General features: G+C 44.8%; 1 protein-coding gene across 2 annotated transcripts in view; it reads left to right on the forward strand.

The window, feature by feature from the left end:
- Positions 1-19066, forward strand: part of LOC126284325 (alpha-crystallin B chain-like) — a 74668-nt gene that overhangs the window by 32924 nt on the left and 22678 nt on the right. For both annotated transcript variants that reach the window (XM_049983168.1, XM_049983167.1), the window contains exon 3: positions 13826-14047. In XM_049983168.1, the coding sequence (XP_049839125.1) occupies positions 13826-14047 (222 nt within the window). The remainder of the gene's footprint in view (positions 1-13825; positions 14048-19066) is intronic.

Below are 19066 nucleotides of genomic sequence, written 5' to 3' on the forward strand. Positions count from 1 at the left end.
TTTTAGGTGGAAAATCGGTCAACTTATACTTAAAAATATACAGACTGGGAGATAATGCAACAGGCTTTATAGATTTTGAAAGTTTTTGGTGAGGTAACCAAAGAGGTGTCCTCAGAGAAAACAGTCTCACATTCAAAAATGAAAATCATACCAAGATTAATGTAATAGCGACTGAAATCTTTTAAAGACAAAAAATAAAGACTGTCTTCAAGAAATAGAGCCGTTGGTCTATAATTTCCTTAAATGGTAATCAGAGTGGTTTGTGGTTATCTTCAGAAACGAATTGATTGCTCTGGCAAGGTTACTGGACCTCGTATTCAAACGGCAAGGGTTTTCAGCAGACAAAACATCTCCAGATTGCTATATGAAGGTTATTGCAGAAATGAAAGTGTTGGTTATTCAACAAGAAAACACAGGTCATTACTCAACCATTTACCACCGTAATGCCTGAGGCCCCAACCTGTGAAGAATTAGGTGAAACTACGGTCGGCTTCAAGCAAGTCAGGACACGGAAAGAGCGGCAATTGTCGACTTGGGCAAATATTTAGTGGAGGGATATTTGCCTAGAAACAGCGATCCCTTGAACTGGTGAGAAATAAGAAAATTGCTGTGGCAAACACTGTATCAGTTGGTTCTAATAGTGTTATGCATCACAGTAACATTGTGGTCTGTGAACGAATATTTTCAAAAGCAGGACAAATATCTACTGAGAAGAGAAACAGACTCACATCGACTAAAATGGGTCAGATTTCCTAGACAAATGACAATGTTGATTACTTTTTCCTTTTGGGTACATATATGGTAGTTACTGACTGTAAATGATGACTGCAGATACACTTTGATTACAGTTATAATTTTTATATTGTATTATTTGCAATAAAAGTATCAAAATATTACAAGAATCAGCCTTCATTCTTAAAATTTTTCCACTTGATAAAAAATATTTGGGATTTTGTTCTAAGATTTATGAATTTTTCAGCAGACTATATTTAAAACTTTTATATTTCAAAATTAATAGGGACATAACAGAAATTTATTATTTCCCTTTATCTGTTCTTTCAAAATAGGACCAAACCAGATAAGAGTACAGGTTTAGTGACCTGAATTAAAAAGTCAATGTGCCTTCCTTTAACTTGTTTTGTGAGTGAGTGGTAGGTCAAGAAAAAGAACTAGTTCATTCCAGTGAGTGACCAGTTCTGATCTGATCTCTGAAAGAACAATTTTGCTCATCTCTAGTGTAAATTGGTCCCTGACTGTTGCAGATGGCTGGGCATGGCTGTTTCGCTCGTCTGGCTCAATCACTAGCATAACGCGATTTTGTAAATATCTCTATGGCAACGTCTCACTGTTGTCAAAACTCTGTAGACCGTTATTGTTTTCGTTCTTACGCCTGCAGCCGTTTGCGCTTCGTGGTTGAAAACTCGCCACAGTGCTATGAACAGTCAGGGATATTCTTGTGCTCAACTCTAGGTCGTATCTTCGCTGCAGTGTTTTGCAGATGAGTAGGACATTGTCCGGTCCAATGAAACGCGTACGTATTGGGGACTGAATGTGGTGAAGTAGTCACCAAAATGGACGCGACTTGTTTATTTGCCACTGTATCGCATGATTGAAAGCAAGCAGTCTTTATTTTGGTGGGGTTTGGTTTCAGTCTCCATCTCCGAAAGTATGTTCCCGTTATTACCAGGTCAGACGTTAAGATGGCTTCTGTTTCTTCAAAACTTCGGTGTCCCACTGCCAGCACCCAGCCATTGGCATTCACAAACTTAAGAGGTCTACTTTCAAGCGTATTGGATAGGTATAGATTAAAGAGCAGTGAGCGAGGTCATATTCCTGAGGTAGTCCATCGTTTAGCTTTATTGAAGAGCTCATCCTGTTGCCCAGTATGTTTCGAAATGACCTTCCGGGAAGCATGGTGTTAATAAGTTAGACTATTTTTCAGAGTGGGATTATATGAATGTGTTTGTAGAGAAGACAGTGTCTCCAGACTGTATCGGAAGCCGCTTTGAGACTTTTTAAGACCAACAGTTACACCTTGCTTCAAGTCTTCATGATGTATATAGTGGAAATTCTCGTCTTCCAAGTTGACGAGATCAGCATTCACACTCAGGCACCTTATCGAATGGCACGAAAACTACCCTATCGCAATACCACAAAAAAATCTAGAGCTGTTTGGAACAATGGGTGAGTTGTAACAATCAACTTCTCGCGGTTTGGTAGTCCTACGATGTCTAAACGTCAGTGTGTGGAATCAGATGCATGTGGCATACCTGAAGAAACTTGCGGACTCTATTCCTCGATTAATAGTGGCCAGGGCAACATGTGTTGTTACACGATATCAACGTAACACTACCAAGGGGTGAATATGTTTTATTCAGTGTGCTCCCACTCCTACTCACCAGTAGAGCTGAGACATCAACTGGATTCTCACCGATCAGCATATGGCTTCAGCACCCGTGATTATGAAACTAATGAAAGTCAGTGATGAAACTTCCTGGCAGATTAGAACTGTGTGACGGGCCGAGACTCGAACTCGGGCAAAGGTCCCGAGTTCGAGTCTCGGTCCGGCACTCAGTTTTAATCTGCCAGGAAGTTTCATATCAGCGCACACTCCGCTGCAAGTGAAAATCTCATTGTGAAAGTCAGTGATTCTTGAACTTTTCCTGGTGTAATTCATGAAGAAATAGTTTGCCGGTGAATTCTGAAAGTCAGTGTCGAACGGTCAAGCGAACCACGTTGCCATCATCAGGTCGGTTGATAAATTGATTGCCTAGGGGCCGGCGCAGGCCTTTTACGTCCAAACCCCTGCCTCCAACCTGGCACACGGTGTGTGGCCGGGACCGAGCAGTGAGCGCACATCCATCATCTCCTTTCCCCACCCCTCCTCCCCTCGACACGGCGCTTGCCCCACTAAGCTCAAGTATTGTGGTATGAATGACACAGCGCTCAAATGGTTTAAATCATATCTAACTGGAAGAGTGCATAAAGCTGAAATAAGCAGTTCACATAATATGCAAAAAACTGTTGATTTCTCAAACTTGGGAACAGTCAAGAATGGGATGCCGCAAGGTTCGGTCTTGGCTCCTCTGCTGTTTTTAATATATATTAATGACTTGCCATTCTATATTCACGAAGATGCAAAGCTGATACTTTTTGCCGATGATACAAGTATAGCTATCACAACCAACAGACAAGAAATAACTGATGAAATTGTAAACGATGTTTTTCAGAAAATCATTAAGTGGTTCTCTGCAAATAGGCCCTCATTAAACTTTGACAAAACACAGTACATACAGTTCCGCACAGTAAATGGAATGATACCATTAATAAACATAGACTTCGATCAGAAATCGGTAGCTAAGGTAGAATATTCAAAATTTTTAGGTGTATGCATTGATGAGGGGTTGAACTGAAAAAAAAAACACACTGAAGATCTGATGAAACGTTTGAGTTCAGCTACATATACTTTTAGGGTCATCGCAAATTTTGGCGATATACATCTGGAACCCTGGAGATACTAAAAGGTATCAGATAGATTATATAATGGTAAGACAGAGATTTAGGAACCAGGTTTTAAGTTGTAAGACATTTCCAGGGGCAGATGTGGACTCTGACCACAATCTATTGGTTATGACCTGTAGATTAAAACTGAAGAAACTGCAAAAATGTGGGAAATTAAGGAGATGGGACCTGGATAAACTGAAAGAACCAGAGGTTGTACAGCGTTTCAGGGAGAGCATAAGGGAACAATTGACAGGAATAGGGGAAAGAAATACAGTAGAAGAAGAATGGGCTGCTCTAAGGCAGCAGAGGATAAAGTAGGTAAAAAGACGAGGGCTGCTAGAAATCCTTGGGTAACAGAAGAAATATTGAATTTAATTGATGAAAGGAGAAAATATAAAAATGCAGTAAATGAAGCAGGCAAAAAGGAATACAAACGTCTCAAAAATGAGATCGACAGGAAGTGCAAAATGGCTAAACAGGGATGGCTAGAGGACAAATGTAAGGATGTAGAAGCTTATCTCACTAGGGGTAAGATAAATACTGCCTACAGGAAAATTAAAGAGACCTTTGGAGAGAAGAGAACCACGTGTATGAATATCAAGAGCTCAGATGGCAACCCAGTTCTAAGCAAAGAAGGGAAGGCAGAAAGGTGGAAGGAGTATATAGAAGGTTTATACAAGGGTGATGTACTTGAGGACAATATTATGGAAATGGAAGAGGATGTGGATGAAGACGAAATGGGAGATACGATACTGCGTGAAGAGTTTGACAGAGCACTGAAAGACCTGAGTCGAAACAAGGCCCCCGGAGTAGACAACACTCCATTAGAACTACTGACGGCCTTGGGAGAGCCAGTCATGACAAAACTCTACCAGCTGGTGATCAAGATGTATGAGACAGGCGAAATACCCTCAGACATCAAGAAGAATATAATAATTCCAATCCCAAAGAAAACAGGTGCTGACAGATGTGAAAATTACCGAACTATCAGTTTAATAAGTCACAGCTTCAAAATACTAACGCGAATTCTTTACAGACGAATGGAAAAACTGGTAGATGCGGACCTCGGGAAGGATCAGTTTGGATTCCGTCGAAAAGTTGGAACACGTGAGGCAATACAGACCTTACGACGTATCTTAGAAGAAAGATTAAGAAAAGGCAAACCTACGTTTCTAGCATTTGTAGAATTAGAGAAAGCTTTTGACAATGTTGACTGGAATACTCTTTTTCAAATTCTAAAGGTAGCAGGGGTAAAATACAGGGAGCGAAAGGCTATTTACAATTTGTACAGAAACCAGATGGCAGTCATAAGAGTCGAGGGGCAGGAAAGGGAAGCAGTGGTTGGGAATGGAGTGAGACAGGGTTGTAGCCTCTCCCCGATGTTATTCAATCTGTATGTTGAGCAAGCAGTAAAGGAAACAAAAGAAAAATTTGGAGTAGGTATTAAAATTCATGGAGACGAAGTTAAAACTTTGAGGTTCGCCGATGACATTGTAATTCTGTCAGAGACGGCAAAGGACTTGGAAGAGCAGTTGAACGGAATGGACAGTGTCTTGAAAGGAGGATATAAGATGAACATCAACAAAAGTAAAACGAGGATAATGGAATGTAGTGAAATTAAATCGGGTGATGCTGAGGGAATTAGATTAGGAAATGAGACACTTAAAGTAGTAAAGGAGTTTTGCTATTTAGGAAGTAAAATAACTGATGATGGTCGAAGTAGAGAGGATATAAAATGTAGACTGGCAATGGCAAGGAAAGCGTTTCTGAAGAAGAGAAATTTGTTAACATCGAATATAGATTTAAGTGTCAGGAAGTCATTTCTGAAAATATTTGTTTGGAGTGTAGCCATGTATGGAAGTGAAACATGGACGATAACTAGTTTGGACAAGAAGAGAATAGAAGCTTTCGAAATGTGGTGCTACAGAAGAATACTGAAGATAAGGTGGATAGATCACGGAACTAATGAGGAGGTATTGAATAGGATTGGGGAGAAGAGAAGTTTGTGGCACAACTTGACTAGAAGAAGGGATCGGTTGGTAGGACATGTTTTGAGGCATCAAGGGATCACAAGTTTAGCATTGGAGGGCAGTGTGGAGGGTAAAAATCGTAGAGGGAGAGATTCAGAAGGATATAGGTTGTAGTAGGTACTGGGAGATGAAGCAGTTTGCACAGGATAGAGTAGCATGGAGAGCTGCATCAAACCAGTCTCAGGACTGAAGACAACAACAACACATACATCTCAGTGAATTAGCTTACCACGCCTATTTTCATTCTCTGCTTTCGTGAGGCACCATATTCTGGGGTAACTCATCACTGAGTAAAAGAGTGTTCATTGCACAAAAGCGTGTAATCAGAATAATTGCTGGAGCTCATCCAAGATCATCCTACAGAAACTTATGTAAAGAGGTAGGGATCATCACTGTAGCCTCACAATATATGTACTCACTTATGAATTTTGTTATTAACAATCCGAACGAATTCAAAAGTAATAGCAGTGTACATGGATACAACACTAGGAGAAAGGATGATCTTCACTACACAAGGTTAAACGCTCAGACGCACGCTCAGAACCTCTGACATGCCAGATATTGCTCTGTACTTTCGAAAAGTCTCCCGAACGTGTTATTCCACGCTGTGACGTCAGAAACTCGGCACGCTCAACGCTCAACGTCCGGATGCACGGTCCGTGTGCCGACGGCTCTAGGCCGGTGTTACACTTTGGTTTCCACTTAGCGACCGATCGGAACTTACTTTCTGGACAAGCCTCGTATAATTCAGAGACGCAGTGTGCTCTGATAAAGCACATGTTACTGTTGCAAGGGATTGCTATTACAGTAATGTTTGGCACCTGTAGTTAACCAGAGATCACACAAATGACAGAGTATCAGGCTAACATCTTCCCTTACGCGCCTTATGATAACACATCTCTCTTTTATGTTAATAAATTATTTTCAGAGCGAATCAGGCTCCATCCTTCAGAACAAGGCAATATACGTCAGCGCCTTCCAAAACAATCTGTCTGCTCTTTATGTACATAGAATTTAGACACTGGTTTCACTCAGAGTTAGACAATTAATTTTGCACTGCCTCACGGGACTTCTAATCATACAACTGCAACGCTCAGTTGCCTGAACCTTACCACATTACACAATGAATTTAGATTCGTTTAACTGCACTCGGCTCTTCGGGCATCTTGTGTATTAGAAAACCTTGAAGACTTATCGGAAATTCACACCACCGCCGAGCCATGCAAGAAATCACTTACCCATGACGATGAGACTGCATCTTGATTGCGATACGCGGTTCTACCGTTGTTCTATAGTTCATCACAGTTTCAATAAGACTTCGTATCACACAATCAAATTCACCGCCTCGTGTGCGCTTTTACTGGCGTATTAAATTGCGGAATTATCTATCGCTACTCAACTGCTGTTCCAGACACTCGGAGCAGTGCCTGGAAAGCCATTTCTATTGTAAAAGTACTAATGACCAAATAAAGTTAGCATTTCAAATGGTTCAAATGGCTCAGAGCACTATGGGACTTAACATCTGAGGTTATCAGTCCCCTAGAACTTAGAACTACTTAAACCTAACTAACCTAAGGACATCACACACGTCCATGCTCGAGTCAGGATTCGAACCTGCGACAGTAGCGGTCTCGCAGTTCCAGACTGTAGCGCCTAGAACCGCACGGCCACTCCGGCCGGCAAAGTTAGCATTTCATCGGAGCGGTCCTGAACTGGGTAACTTCAACAGAAACAAGAGTAACTTCATGTGTACCCCAGGGCAGTGTAATAGGTCCTCTGCTTTTTACGATTTACGTAAACGATCTGGTTGATGGTATTGACGGCGGCCTTAGACTGTTTGCCGATGATGCTGTAGTCTACAGGAAAGTAGTATTACACGAAAGTTGTGAACAAATCAATGAGGATTTGCAGAAAATAAATGCGTGGTGTAATGACTGGCAGTTATCTCTCAATATTAGTAAGTGTAATCTACTGCGTATAAAAAGGCGAAAATCCCCATTAATGTACGAGTACAAAATAAATGATCAGTCTTTGGAAGCGGTAACATCAATCAAGTATCTGGATGTGACTATTCGAAATGATCTCAAATGGAATGATAAGATTACACAAGTAGCGGGTAAGGCGAACTCTAGATTGCGGTTTATTGGTAAAATCCTGAAGCGATGCAGTCCTTCAACAAAGGAAATAGCTTACAATACGATAGTTCATCCAGTCTTAGAGTATTGTTCGTCTGTGTGGGACCCTTACCAGTTGGGTCTGATTCAAGAGATTCAGAAGGTCCAAATAAGAGCGGCAAGATTCGTGACTGGTACGTTTAGCCATCGCGAGAGCGTTACAGATCTCATAGAAAGATTGAAGTGGGACACACTTGCAGATAGACGACGCGCTAAACAGAAGGGGCTGCTTACTAAATTCCGAAATCCGATCTTCACCGAGGGTGTAGAGCATATATTATTACCACCAACTTTCAAATCGCGTAATCAGCATCATTCAAAGATAAGGGAAATAAGAGCTAGTACTGAGGCGTTCAGACAGTCGTTTTTCCTTCGCGCGATCCGTGAATGGAACAGAGGGGGGAAAATATGACTTTGGCGCGAATTGTGCCCTCCGCCACACACCACTTGTTGGCTAGCGGAGTGTATATGTAGATGTAGATAGAAGTCTGTCCATCCTGGAGGACCCAGAGCGACTCTCCAGAGCAAAAGCACCACCGCCGAGATAGCGCTCCCCACCACTTTATTCGTACATCCGCGCCGATGAGCAGTCACGTCTCTACTCATTTTATAAACTAACGAAAGAAAATAGCATTTAAGAGAGGACATCGTTTTCTTAAGCCCTGTCCTCAATTCCGTGCTTTAGATTATATTTAAAAGTATATTTTTCTTAACCTGAAGGGTCAAGAGCAAGTGGGACTATTTTCTCTCGACGCCGATATCTGGCAATACCGCCATTGATGTTCTACAGGTGTGGCGGAGGGGGCGGGAGGGGGGGGGGGAAGGGGCGATGTTCCCCTCAGTATTCACAAACACACGCGGCGCGCTTTCTGATACTGGAACGGTATTATTGCGCTGAAATTGTTCTAAAAGGTACTAGAAATCTATCATTTTCCGTCCCAACTGACACTCTCGTCTACATCCGGCCACGTCAACCAGTGCGCCTTTCTGCTCGAGATGACTCAGAGCCTTCTATACCGATCGCTCGACGTATGCCTACCCATTGCCTTCTGCGTACTGTCATTTACATTTACTTTGATTAATAATGAAAACGTATTAATTCATGTCGCCTTAGGGGAGGCGTGAATTACTTTGGTTTAAATTTGGGGGAAGCCCTTGCGTTATTATTATCATTAAAATTACTGTTGAAGCCTTTAAATACACTACTGGCCATTAAAATGGCTACACCATGAAGAAATGCAGATGATACTTATTGGACGAATATATTATACTAGAAAAGACATGTGATAACATTTTCACGCAATTTGGGTGCATAGATCCTGAGAAATCAGTACCAAGAACAACCACCTCCGGCCGTAATAACGGCCTTGATACGCTTGGACATTGAGTCAAACAGAGCGTGGATGGCGTGTACACGTACAGCTGCCCATGCAGCTTCAACACGATACCACAGTTCATCAAGAGTAGTGACTGGCGTATTGTGACGAGCCAGTTGGTCGGTCACCATTGACCAGAACTTTTCAATTGTAGAATGTGGTGGCCAGGGCAGCAGTCGAACATTTTCAGTATCCAGAAAGGCCTGTACAGGACCTGCAACATGCGGTCGTGCATTATCCTGCTGAAATGTAGGGTTTCGCTGGGACCGAATGAAGGGTAGAGCCACGGGTCGTAACACATCTGAAATGTAACGTCCACTGTTCAAAGTGCCGTCAATGCGAACAAGAGGTGACCGAGACGTGTAATCAATCGCACCTCATACCATCACGCCTTGTGATACGCCAATATGGCGGTGACGAATACACGCTTCCCATGTGCGTTCACCGCGATGAAGCCAAACGCGGATGCGATCATCATGATGCTGTAAACAGAACCTGCATTCATCCGAAAAAATGACGTTGTGCCATTCGTGCACCCAGGATCGTCGTCGAGTACACCATCGCAGGCGCTCCTGTCTGTGATGCAGCCTCAAGGGTAACCGCAGCCATGCTCTCCGAACTGATAGTCCATGCTGCAAACGTCGTCGAACTGTTAGTGCAGATGGTTGTCGTCTTGCAAACGTCCCCATCTGATGACTCAGGGATAGAGCCGTGGCTGCACGATCCGTTACAGCCATGTGAATAAGATGCTTTTCATCTCGACTGCTAGTGATACGAGGCCGTTGGGATCTAGCACGGCGTTCCGTATTACCCTCCTGAACCCACCGATTCCATATTCTGCTAACAGTCATTGGATCTCGATCAACGCGGGCAGCACTCTTGCGAAACGATAAACCGCAATTGCGATAGGCTACAATCCGACCTTTATCAAAGTCGGAAACGTGATGGTACGCATTTCTCCTACTTACACGAGGCATCACAACAACGTTTCAAAAATGGTTCAAATGGGTCTGAGCACTATGGGACTTAACTTTTAAGGTCATCAGTCCCCTAGAACTTAGAACTACTTAAACCTAACTGACCTAAGGACATCACACACATCCATGCCCGAGGTAGGATTCGAACCTGCGGTCGTAGCGGTCGCGCGGTTCCAGACGGTAGCGCCTTTAACCATTTGGCCACCCCGGCCGGAAACAACGTTTCACCAGACAACACCGGTCAACTGCTGTTTGTGTATGAGAAATCGGTTGGAATCTTCCCTTATGTGAGCACGTTGTAGGTGTTGCCACCGGTGCCAACCTTATGTGAATGCTCTGAAAAGGCAATCATTTGCTTATCACAGCATCGTCTTCCTGTCGGCTAAATTTCGCGTCTGTAGCCCGTCATCTTCGTGGTGTAGCAAATTTAATGGCCATTAGTGAAAAATGCATAACAGAGTGGGTGTATTTATACAGTACTACGTAATGTAGTTGCTACATTACAATGTATAGCGAACTATGTTCACTGTATCGGAGACGCACGGACACTGAACAGCCCTTGCAGCAAGGCTGATGTTAAGTGACGCGAGGTGACCGTCTGACGTTGTAGACGGAATCCTATCCACCCTGTTGCATACCGGGACAAGCAGCTCTGAGGCTTTTCTCTTTACCTAAGCAGACGTGGACGTGTTGCGCATCTGAAATGAAACCATCGCAGAAGGAATACGGTACGTTTCCAGGCAAGCGTTGCTATTCAAAATATTATGCAGTCCCGAAGTTTGTAACGTGACTTTCAGAACACGCTGTATAGGGACAAATTTTCGAGTTTAGCGTTAATGTTATTTTTTTTTTTTTTGCTGTTCACGTTTTAACTTTTTAGTTGAATTATGATTGCATTGTCAAAAATTACTTTTACTCTGTGTTCGTGTCTCACCCTTGATGAGTATATCTTTCAATGTTGTTCACGAATACAGGTATTGTACCTTAGTTGACGACTGTAGTCACATCACGTCTGATGATGGCCAATGGATGCCGAAAACGATTAAGTAAATAAATCAGTTCTGTAGCACATAGACAATAATGAGATTTTCATTTATAAAAATACATCGAAATTCGTTTCGTGTTCTGTTTAATCCCTGCCCATTTTTTCTAGAAGATCCTGGTAGGAATTACGTATCATTCTTTTCGGCAACTTACACCTAGGTATGATCTTTGTCGTTTCCAGTATCTTATCCAACGCTTCGCACAGAAAAGCAGTTGTTCAGTTTTGGTCTTACACCCACACTGAATCTTCCCATTATCATCCTTTAGTGGCATTTGCTGTGATTTAGCGTTTTCTGCAGCTCCTGATGCACTGAGGTGACAAAAGTGTCAGGATACTTCCTAACACCATGTCATAGGGTACCTCCTAACACCTCTTTCTGCCATCTCATCCATAAAAATAAAGTTGATGAATGACTGCAAATGGTCTCCAGGCAGTTGAACATAACCATTTCCAGACAACGATGGCTTCAGCTGGCCTAGAGGATGCAGTCCCTTCCATGTAAACACAGCCACACCATTATAGAGCCGCCTCCAGCTATCGCAGTCCCTTGTTGACTTTTTGGTCCATGGCTTCGTGGGGTTGTGTCAACCTGGAACCGCAACTGAAATCGGGACTCATCTGTCCAGGGGGGCACGTTTCTCCAACTGACTAGGGACAACCAGTATAGTCACGAGCCCGCGAGAGGTGCTACAGGCGATGTCATGCTGTTAGCAAAGGCACTAGCGTCCGTCGTCTGCTGCCATACCCAATTAACGCCAAATTTCGCCTCACTATTCTAAACGATACGTTCGTCGTACGTACCACATTAATTTGGTATTCTCGGCGCACTCTTGATACTGCGGAAATAGAAATATTGAATTCCCTAATGACTGCCGAAATGGAATGTCCCATGCATCTACACTCCTGGAAATGGAAAAAGAACACATTGACACCGGTGTGTCAGACCCACCATACTTGCTCCGGACACTGCGAGAGGGCTGTACAAGCAATGATCACACGCACGGCACAGCGGACACACCAGGAACCGCGGTGTTGGCCGTCGAATGGCGCTAGCTGCGCAGCATTTGTGCACCGCCGCCGTCAGTGTCAGCCAGTTTTCCGTGGCATACGGAGCTCCATCGCAGTCTTTAACACTGGTAGCATGCCGCGACAGCGTGGACGTGAACCGTATGTGCAGTTGACGGACTTTGAGCGAGGGCGTATAGTGGCCATGCGGGAGGCCGGGTGGACGTACCGCCGAATTGCTCAACACGTGGGGCGTGAGGTTTCCACAGTACATCGATGTTGTCGCCAGTGGTCGGCGGAAGGTGCACGTGCCCGTCGACCCGGGACCGCACCGCAGCGACGCACGGATGCACGCCAAGACCGTAGGATCCTACGCAGTGCCGTAGGGGACCGCACCGCCACTTCCCAGCAAATTAGGGACACTGTTGCTCCTGGGGTATCGGCGAGGACCATTCGCAACCGTCTCCATGAAGCTGGGCTACGGTCCTGCACAAAGATAGACCGTCTTCCGCTCACGCCCCAACATCGTGCAGCCCGCCTCCAGTGGTGTCGCGTCAGGCGTGAATGGAGGGACGAATGGAGACGTGTCGTCTTCAGCGACGAGAGTCGCTTCTGCCTTGGTGCCAATGATGGTCGTATGCGTGTTTGGCGCCGTGCAGGTGAGCGCCACAATCAGGACTTCATACGACCGAGGCACACAGGGCCAACACCCGGCATCATGGTGTGGGGAGCGATCTCCTACACTGGCCGTACACCTCTGGTGATCGTCGAGGGGACACTGAATAGTGCAGGGTACGTCCAAACCGTCATCGAACCCATCGTTCTACCATTCCTAGACCGGCAAGGGAACTTGCTGTTCCAACAGGACAATGCACGTCCGCATGTATCCCGTGCCACCCAACGTGCTCTAGAAGGTGTAAGTCATCTACCCTGGCCGGCAAGATCTCCGGATCTGTCCCCCATTGAGCATGTTTGGGACTGGATGAAGCGTCATCTCACGCGGTCTGCACGTCCAGCACGAACCCTGGTCCAACTGAGGCGCCAGGTGGAAATGGCATGGCAAGCCGTTCCACAGGACTACATCCAGCATCTCTACGATCGTCTCCATGGGAGAATAGCAGCCTGCATTGCTGCGAAAGGTGGATATACACTGTACTAGTGCCGACATTGTGCATGCTCTGTTGCCTGTGTCTATGTGCCTGTGGTTCTGTCAGTGTGATCATGTGATGTATCTGACCCCAGGAATGTGTCAATAAAGTTTCCCCTTCCTGGAACAATGAATTCACGGTGTTCTTATTTCAATTTCCAGGAGTGTAGCTCCAGCTACCATTCCGCGTTCAAAGTCTATTAATTCCCGTCGTGCGAACATAATCACGTCGGACATCTTTTCACATGAATCATCTGAATACATATGACAGATTTGTCAATGCTCTGTCCCTTTATTCCTGGTGTACGCCATTGTACCGGCATCTGTACATGTGCCTATCGCCATCTCATGAAATTTCTTACCTCAGTGTATAGGTCTTCCTCGTTAAAATGTATGAACGTTGACGCATGGCTTTCAGTAACTTTCACAGTATTTTTTTCCAGTTCTGTGTGAGCCTATTTCAGTATTTGTAATATATATTGTTTAAAACAAAGCATATATGTTAATTACATCATACTCCCTATTTTATTCTTCTGACAGAGTTTACTTTATTCAAATTGCTTAAAGGTTACCTTGGACGTCAAACATTTCAAGGAAGGGGATGTGAAAGTGAAAGTAGTTGGCAACGACGTGGTGGTTGAGGCGGAGCACGGTGAACGTCAAGATGAGCACGGCTACATCTCACGCAGCCTGAAGCGCAAGTACGCGTTACCGGAAGACGTGGATTCTGATAAAGTGAGGACAGAACTCTCCTCAGACGGCATACTCACAATTACTGCTCCAAAGAAGGTAAGAAACAGACTGCAGAACTTGTAAATCTCAAGTTAATTTTTCAACAATATCCTATTCGTTGCAATGAATTACATTGTGATACCCATAAGGGTGGGATTTCTTGTACGCTAATAGCCACTGGAACTGCAGCATATCGAAGGCAGCGTGTAACAAATGTCAGTATGGTTTTACGTGTATTACACACTTGGATACATAAATGATCAGCATTTCACAGCAACTGCAGAAGGAAGGTAGGAATAACGGCATCTGTATTCCGCATGCGGAGTGATTTTACAAAATGGTTGAAACTGCGAGACATATTGCCTCAAGTCTGTTCCAAGGGAGATATATCCTCTTGAAAGTGGACATACAGTGACCTTGTCAGGACCAGGCAGACAGACCACCAGCATGGCGTAAGACGGACGGCTGGGTCGAACATTCCTCATGACAGGCGATACTCTGTATCGTTATGGAGTGTGCTGGCCTTAGCACCTATGGACCTTCCTCCGTGGCGATGATTTGCCGCCCACGCCACCATGCTGCTGGGATTTATGTAATTAATCCTATGCACAGATGAGGCTGTCTTTATGAAGGTCGATTTTGTCAAACTTCACCATACCGGCCTCTGGGCTACAGATAACCCCCATGCTATGGTGGCAGCAAACCATTAGCACTGCTTCAGACTCACTGTGTTGGCGGGGGGGGGGGGGGGGGGTTATTGGTGATTGTCACATGGGACCAGTCATCAATCCACAACGCCTCACAGGTGAGACGTGTCTGCTCTTCCTACAAGTGGCACTGCTTCCCTGCTGGAAGATGTGCCTTCAGTGGTTCAAAGGGTAATATGGCTACTACATGTTGGTGCTGGAACTCAGTACCCTCTTGAGCGCAGAGCTAAAACACGAGTACGGACAGAACATTTCCATTTGTCTGATGTGTTCCCGTGTGGCCTTTCAATCATTGAAACTTGTGCTGCCGAAAATCTTTTATCTCCACCTTCAAGTGAATATGCCTCCCTTGGCACCCCACTCTAGTCATATTTCCATAAAACCTTTCTTGCTCATTACCATTTCAATAGTTTGTTCCGCTTCAGCAAAATCATACTGTATAAGAGCAGATTACAAGTCGGGACTTTCCATCAGAAAGACGCTGGCGTGGAAAAGTTAAAGAAAGTAAAGTTTGCGTGATGTGTCATAGCCAAGTGCCATAGCTCGATGAAACTTGTACCCTACATAGAAAGAAGAGCTATAAAGCAGTACAAAGGACGACTGTAAGAAATATGCTCTGAGACGAACGGAAACAACGTTTTCATTTAATGGAGACACCGTGATTCATGATGGTCCCCTGGACATTACAAAAGATGGGATGTGGTTCTTGAGAGTGTGAGTGATCAACACGCACGGCAATGCATTCTCTGCAAGGTGCTCGCATGCTGGCCACGAGGGCGGTGTGAGTTGCTGCGGTAGGGCGTTCCATTCCTCCGCCGTTGACAAGTGCTGGACGGTCGTTGGTGCGTGTGGACATGCTACAACATGGCTCCCGAACCCATCCCAGATATGTTCGATGGTTTTCCCTTCAGAGGAACTGGAATACCAGTCCTCTCGTTGAATATCTTCCCTGTCCATTGGCTCGTGCACCTGCTCTCTTAAATGCGCTCACGAATCGTCGTGCATAAAAATGAAGTCCGGTCCAAATGGACCCCTGAAAAGAAGCACATGGGAAAGGAGTGCTGTGTCACAATAACGTTGAACGCTGAGTCTACCGTACCGTGTTCAAACAGTTGGAGGTCAGTACGCCTTTGGGACGTTATGCCTCCCCACACCACAGTATGTGGACCACGAAAGTGAGCATGTTCGACAATGTTCCTGGGTGCATTACGCGTTCTCTCGCCATATTAGGTACGTCCGGAATTACTAAATATTATATTTGCTCTCATACGCGAAGAGCGCGTGAACCGACTATGCTCTTTGAACCAACGTTAATCTTTGAACAAGGTACAATCACTGATCAACGTTATTGTGACACTGTACGTCTTCTCTACATGTATCTTTCTCAGTGGTGAATTCGACCCTGACTTTATTTTTATGTACGACAGTGCGAAACTGCATCGTACAACACAGGTGGAACGGGAGGCTGTTGAGTGAATAGACTGGCCTCCAAGTTCCTGCGATTTGAATCCCAACGAGCAACTGTGGGATGTGTTTGGGACATATACTGCAGCATGCCCACATGTACCAACTACCCTCCAGCAGCTGTCGACGGCACTGGCGCCCTATCACAACAACTCCTCAGAGGCTTGTGGCCAGCTTTCCTGAACACATTTCACAGTATGTCCCACCTCCTGTAATGTCCACAGGATCATCATGAACCGCGGCGTCTTCAGTGCAGTCATCGTCTTTAGAATAAAAGTGACATTTCTGTTCGTGTGTGTGTGTGTGTGTGTGTGTGTGTGTGTGTGTGTGTGTGTGTGTGAAATCTTATGGGACTGAACTGTTAAGGTCATCAGTCCCTAAGCTTACACACTACTTACCCTAAATAATCCTAAGGACAAACACACAAACCCATGCCCGAGGGAGAACTCGAAAACTTCCGCCGAGATCAGCCGCACAGCATTTCTGTTCGTCTCATTGCGTATTTCCTTCAGTTACCTTCTACGCTGCGTGGTCCAAGTTTCAACAAACTATATTTCTTGGCATTGACACATCATGAGGAAGTTACTTTTGTTCTTCAGTTTTGTGCACCAATGTAGTATTTTAATGTGGGTTGTCTCCGAGAAATCGTCTTATGCCTCGCTTAAGAAGTAGGAGTGTACACCAACATGAGTCGCCATTCGACACCAGCAAGTTCGTGGCCTACTGTAACTGCAGTTTATTGTTCTGCGGTGTTGCTGCTCGAGTTAATTGGTTCCTCAGGACTGTGATGCAAATGTGGAATTCATTAGTGCAGGAAAACCGTACTCTGCACCACACTGGTTCTCAACGAACCCATGTGAGTAGCACTAGAGAGTGAAGACATATTGTTCACCTGGCGACGAGGAATTGTACGGGCGCATCACATACCTTGGATCAAGAAGTGGGCTTGTTTCCAGCAAGACACGCGGACAGTAAGACAACGTCGAGAGCACTGTCGACTGTCATCGCGGCAATAATTCTTTTTGGCATCCCTTGACGTGGCAGCAGAGAGAGTTACACAGGAGTGGCATCAAGTTGCTTTCTCAGATGAATCCTGGTTCAGTGTGCAGCATTGGTGTATTTATGTCTGGAGGCTCCGTGGAGAACGAACATTACTAAATATTGTTTGTCTTCAACACACGTAGCCAAAAGCCTTGCCAAAGTGGTAACACCAATTCCATCAGGTGACCGAAGCTAAGTGCTGTCGGGCTTGGCTCGGATGGTGACAGTCCAGGTCTGCCGAGCGCTGTTGCCAATCCGGCTGCACTCTGCCCTCTTGACGCCAGTTGAGGAGCTGCTTTATTGATATGTAGTGGCCCTGGTATCGTAAACTAACAAACGCCAGACACATCTACATCCACTGGCGACTATAAGCTGAATGACACGGCGGTCGGCCGGTACCATTGGGCGTTCAAGGCATCTTGAGACTGAGTTTAGTTAGCATCGTCATAGGAGAGCAGCTCCATACGTGATGATTTGTTTTTATTATTTATCAGTCTTCTGACTGGTTTGACGCAGCTTGCTGCGAATTGCTCTCCTGCATCAACTTCTTCATCTCAGAGTAGCACTTGCACCCTACATTCTCTATTATTTGCTGAATGTATTCCAACCTCTTCTTCCCGTACAGCTTTTAAGCTGTGCAGTTCTCTCTAGTACCGAGGAAGCTTTCCCCTCATGTCTTAACACATGTCCAATCATCCTATCCATTCTTCATGCCAGTTTTTTCCATATATTTCTTTCTTCGCCGATTTTCCTTATTATGTTTCTTTCTTTGCCGATTCTGCGGAGAACCTCCTCGTTCCTTACCTTATCAGCCCACCTAATTTTCCAGATTCTTCTGTAGCACAACGTCTCAAACCCTTCTATTCTTTTCTGTTACGCTTATCCTACATTCCATGATGCACCACCTGCTGCAAATGTATGCTCCGAGAAATTTATTACTCAAATTACATTGAGATCACAAAATATAAGATATGAACATGTACAAACGGCGTTAGTATCGCGTACACAAGGTATGAAAGGACACTGCATTGTCGGTGCTGTCTGTAGTATCGGGAGATTCATGTTAAAAGTTTCCGACATGATTATGGCCACAAGACGGGAATTAACAGACTCTGAACGCGGAATGATAGGAAATTAACAGATTTTGAACGTGGAATGATACTTGAAGTTGCTCGTATTGTACATGCCATCTCGATAATCGTTAAGGAATTGAATCTTCCATGATCCACAGTGTCAAGAGTGTGCTGAGAATACCAAATTTCAGGCATTGCCTCTCGCCACGCAGTCGCCGGCGACCTTCACTTAACGATCGAGAGCAGCGGTGTTTATGTAGAGCGCTAACTGAAAAGGAACGCTGCTTGAAATAGCCGCAGAAATCAATGTGGGACGTACAACGAATGTATCTGCCAGGACAGTGCGGCGAAATCTAGCTTTAATGAGCTATGGCAGCAGATGACTTATATGAATGCCTTTCTAACAGCACAACATCGCCTTTACCGCCTCTCTTGGACTTGTAACCATATCAGTTGGACCTTAGACGACTGGAAAACCATGACATGGTAGATGAGTCCCGATTTTAGTTGGTAGGAGCTAATTGTAAGGTTCGCGTGTTGCGCGCACTCTACGAAGCCGTGCACCCAAGTTGTCAACAAGACAGTGTGCAAATGGGTGGTGGCTCCATAATGGGGTGGGCTGTGTTTCCATGGAATGGACTGCATCCTGTGGTCCAGCTGTTTCGAGACCATTCTCAGCCATTCATGGACGTCATGTTCCCTAACAAAGATGGGATTTTTGTGGTGAAATTGCACCATCTGTCCAGGCCACAGTTGTTCACAATTGGTTAGAAGAACGTTCTGGACAATTC

Source organism: Schistocerca gregaria, chromosome 8, assembly GCF_023897955.1.
Source record: "Schistocerca gregaria isolate iqSchGreg1 chromosome 8, iqSchGreg1.2, whole genome shotgun sequence".
NCBI classification, from domain to species: Eukaryota; Metazoa; Arthropoda; class Insecta; order Orthoptera; family Acrididae; genus Schistocerca; species Schistocerca gregaria.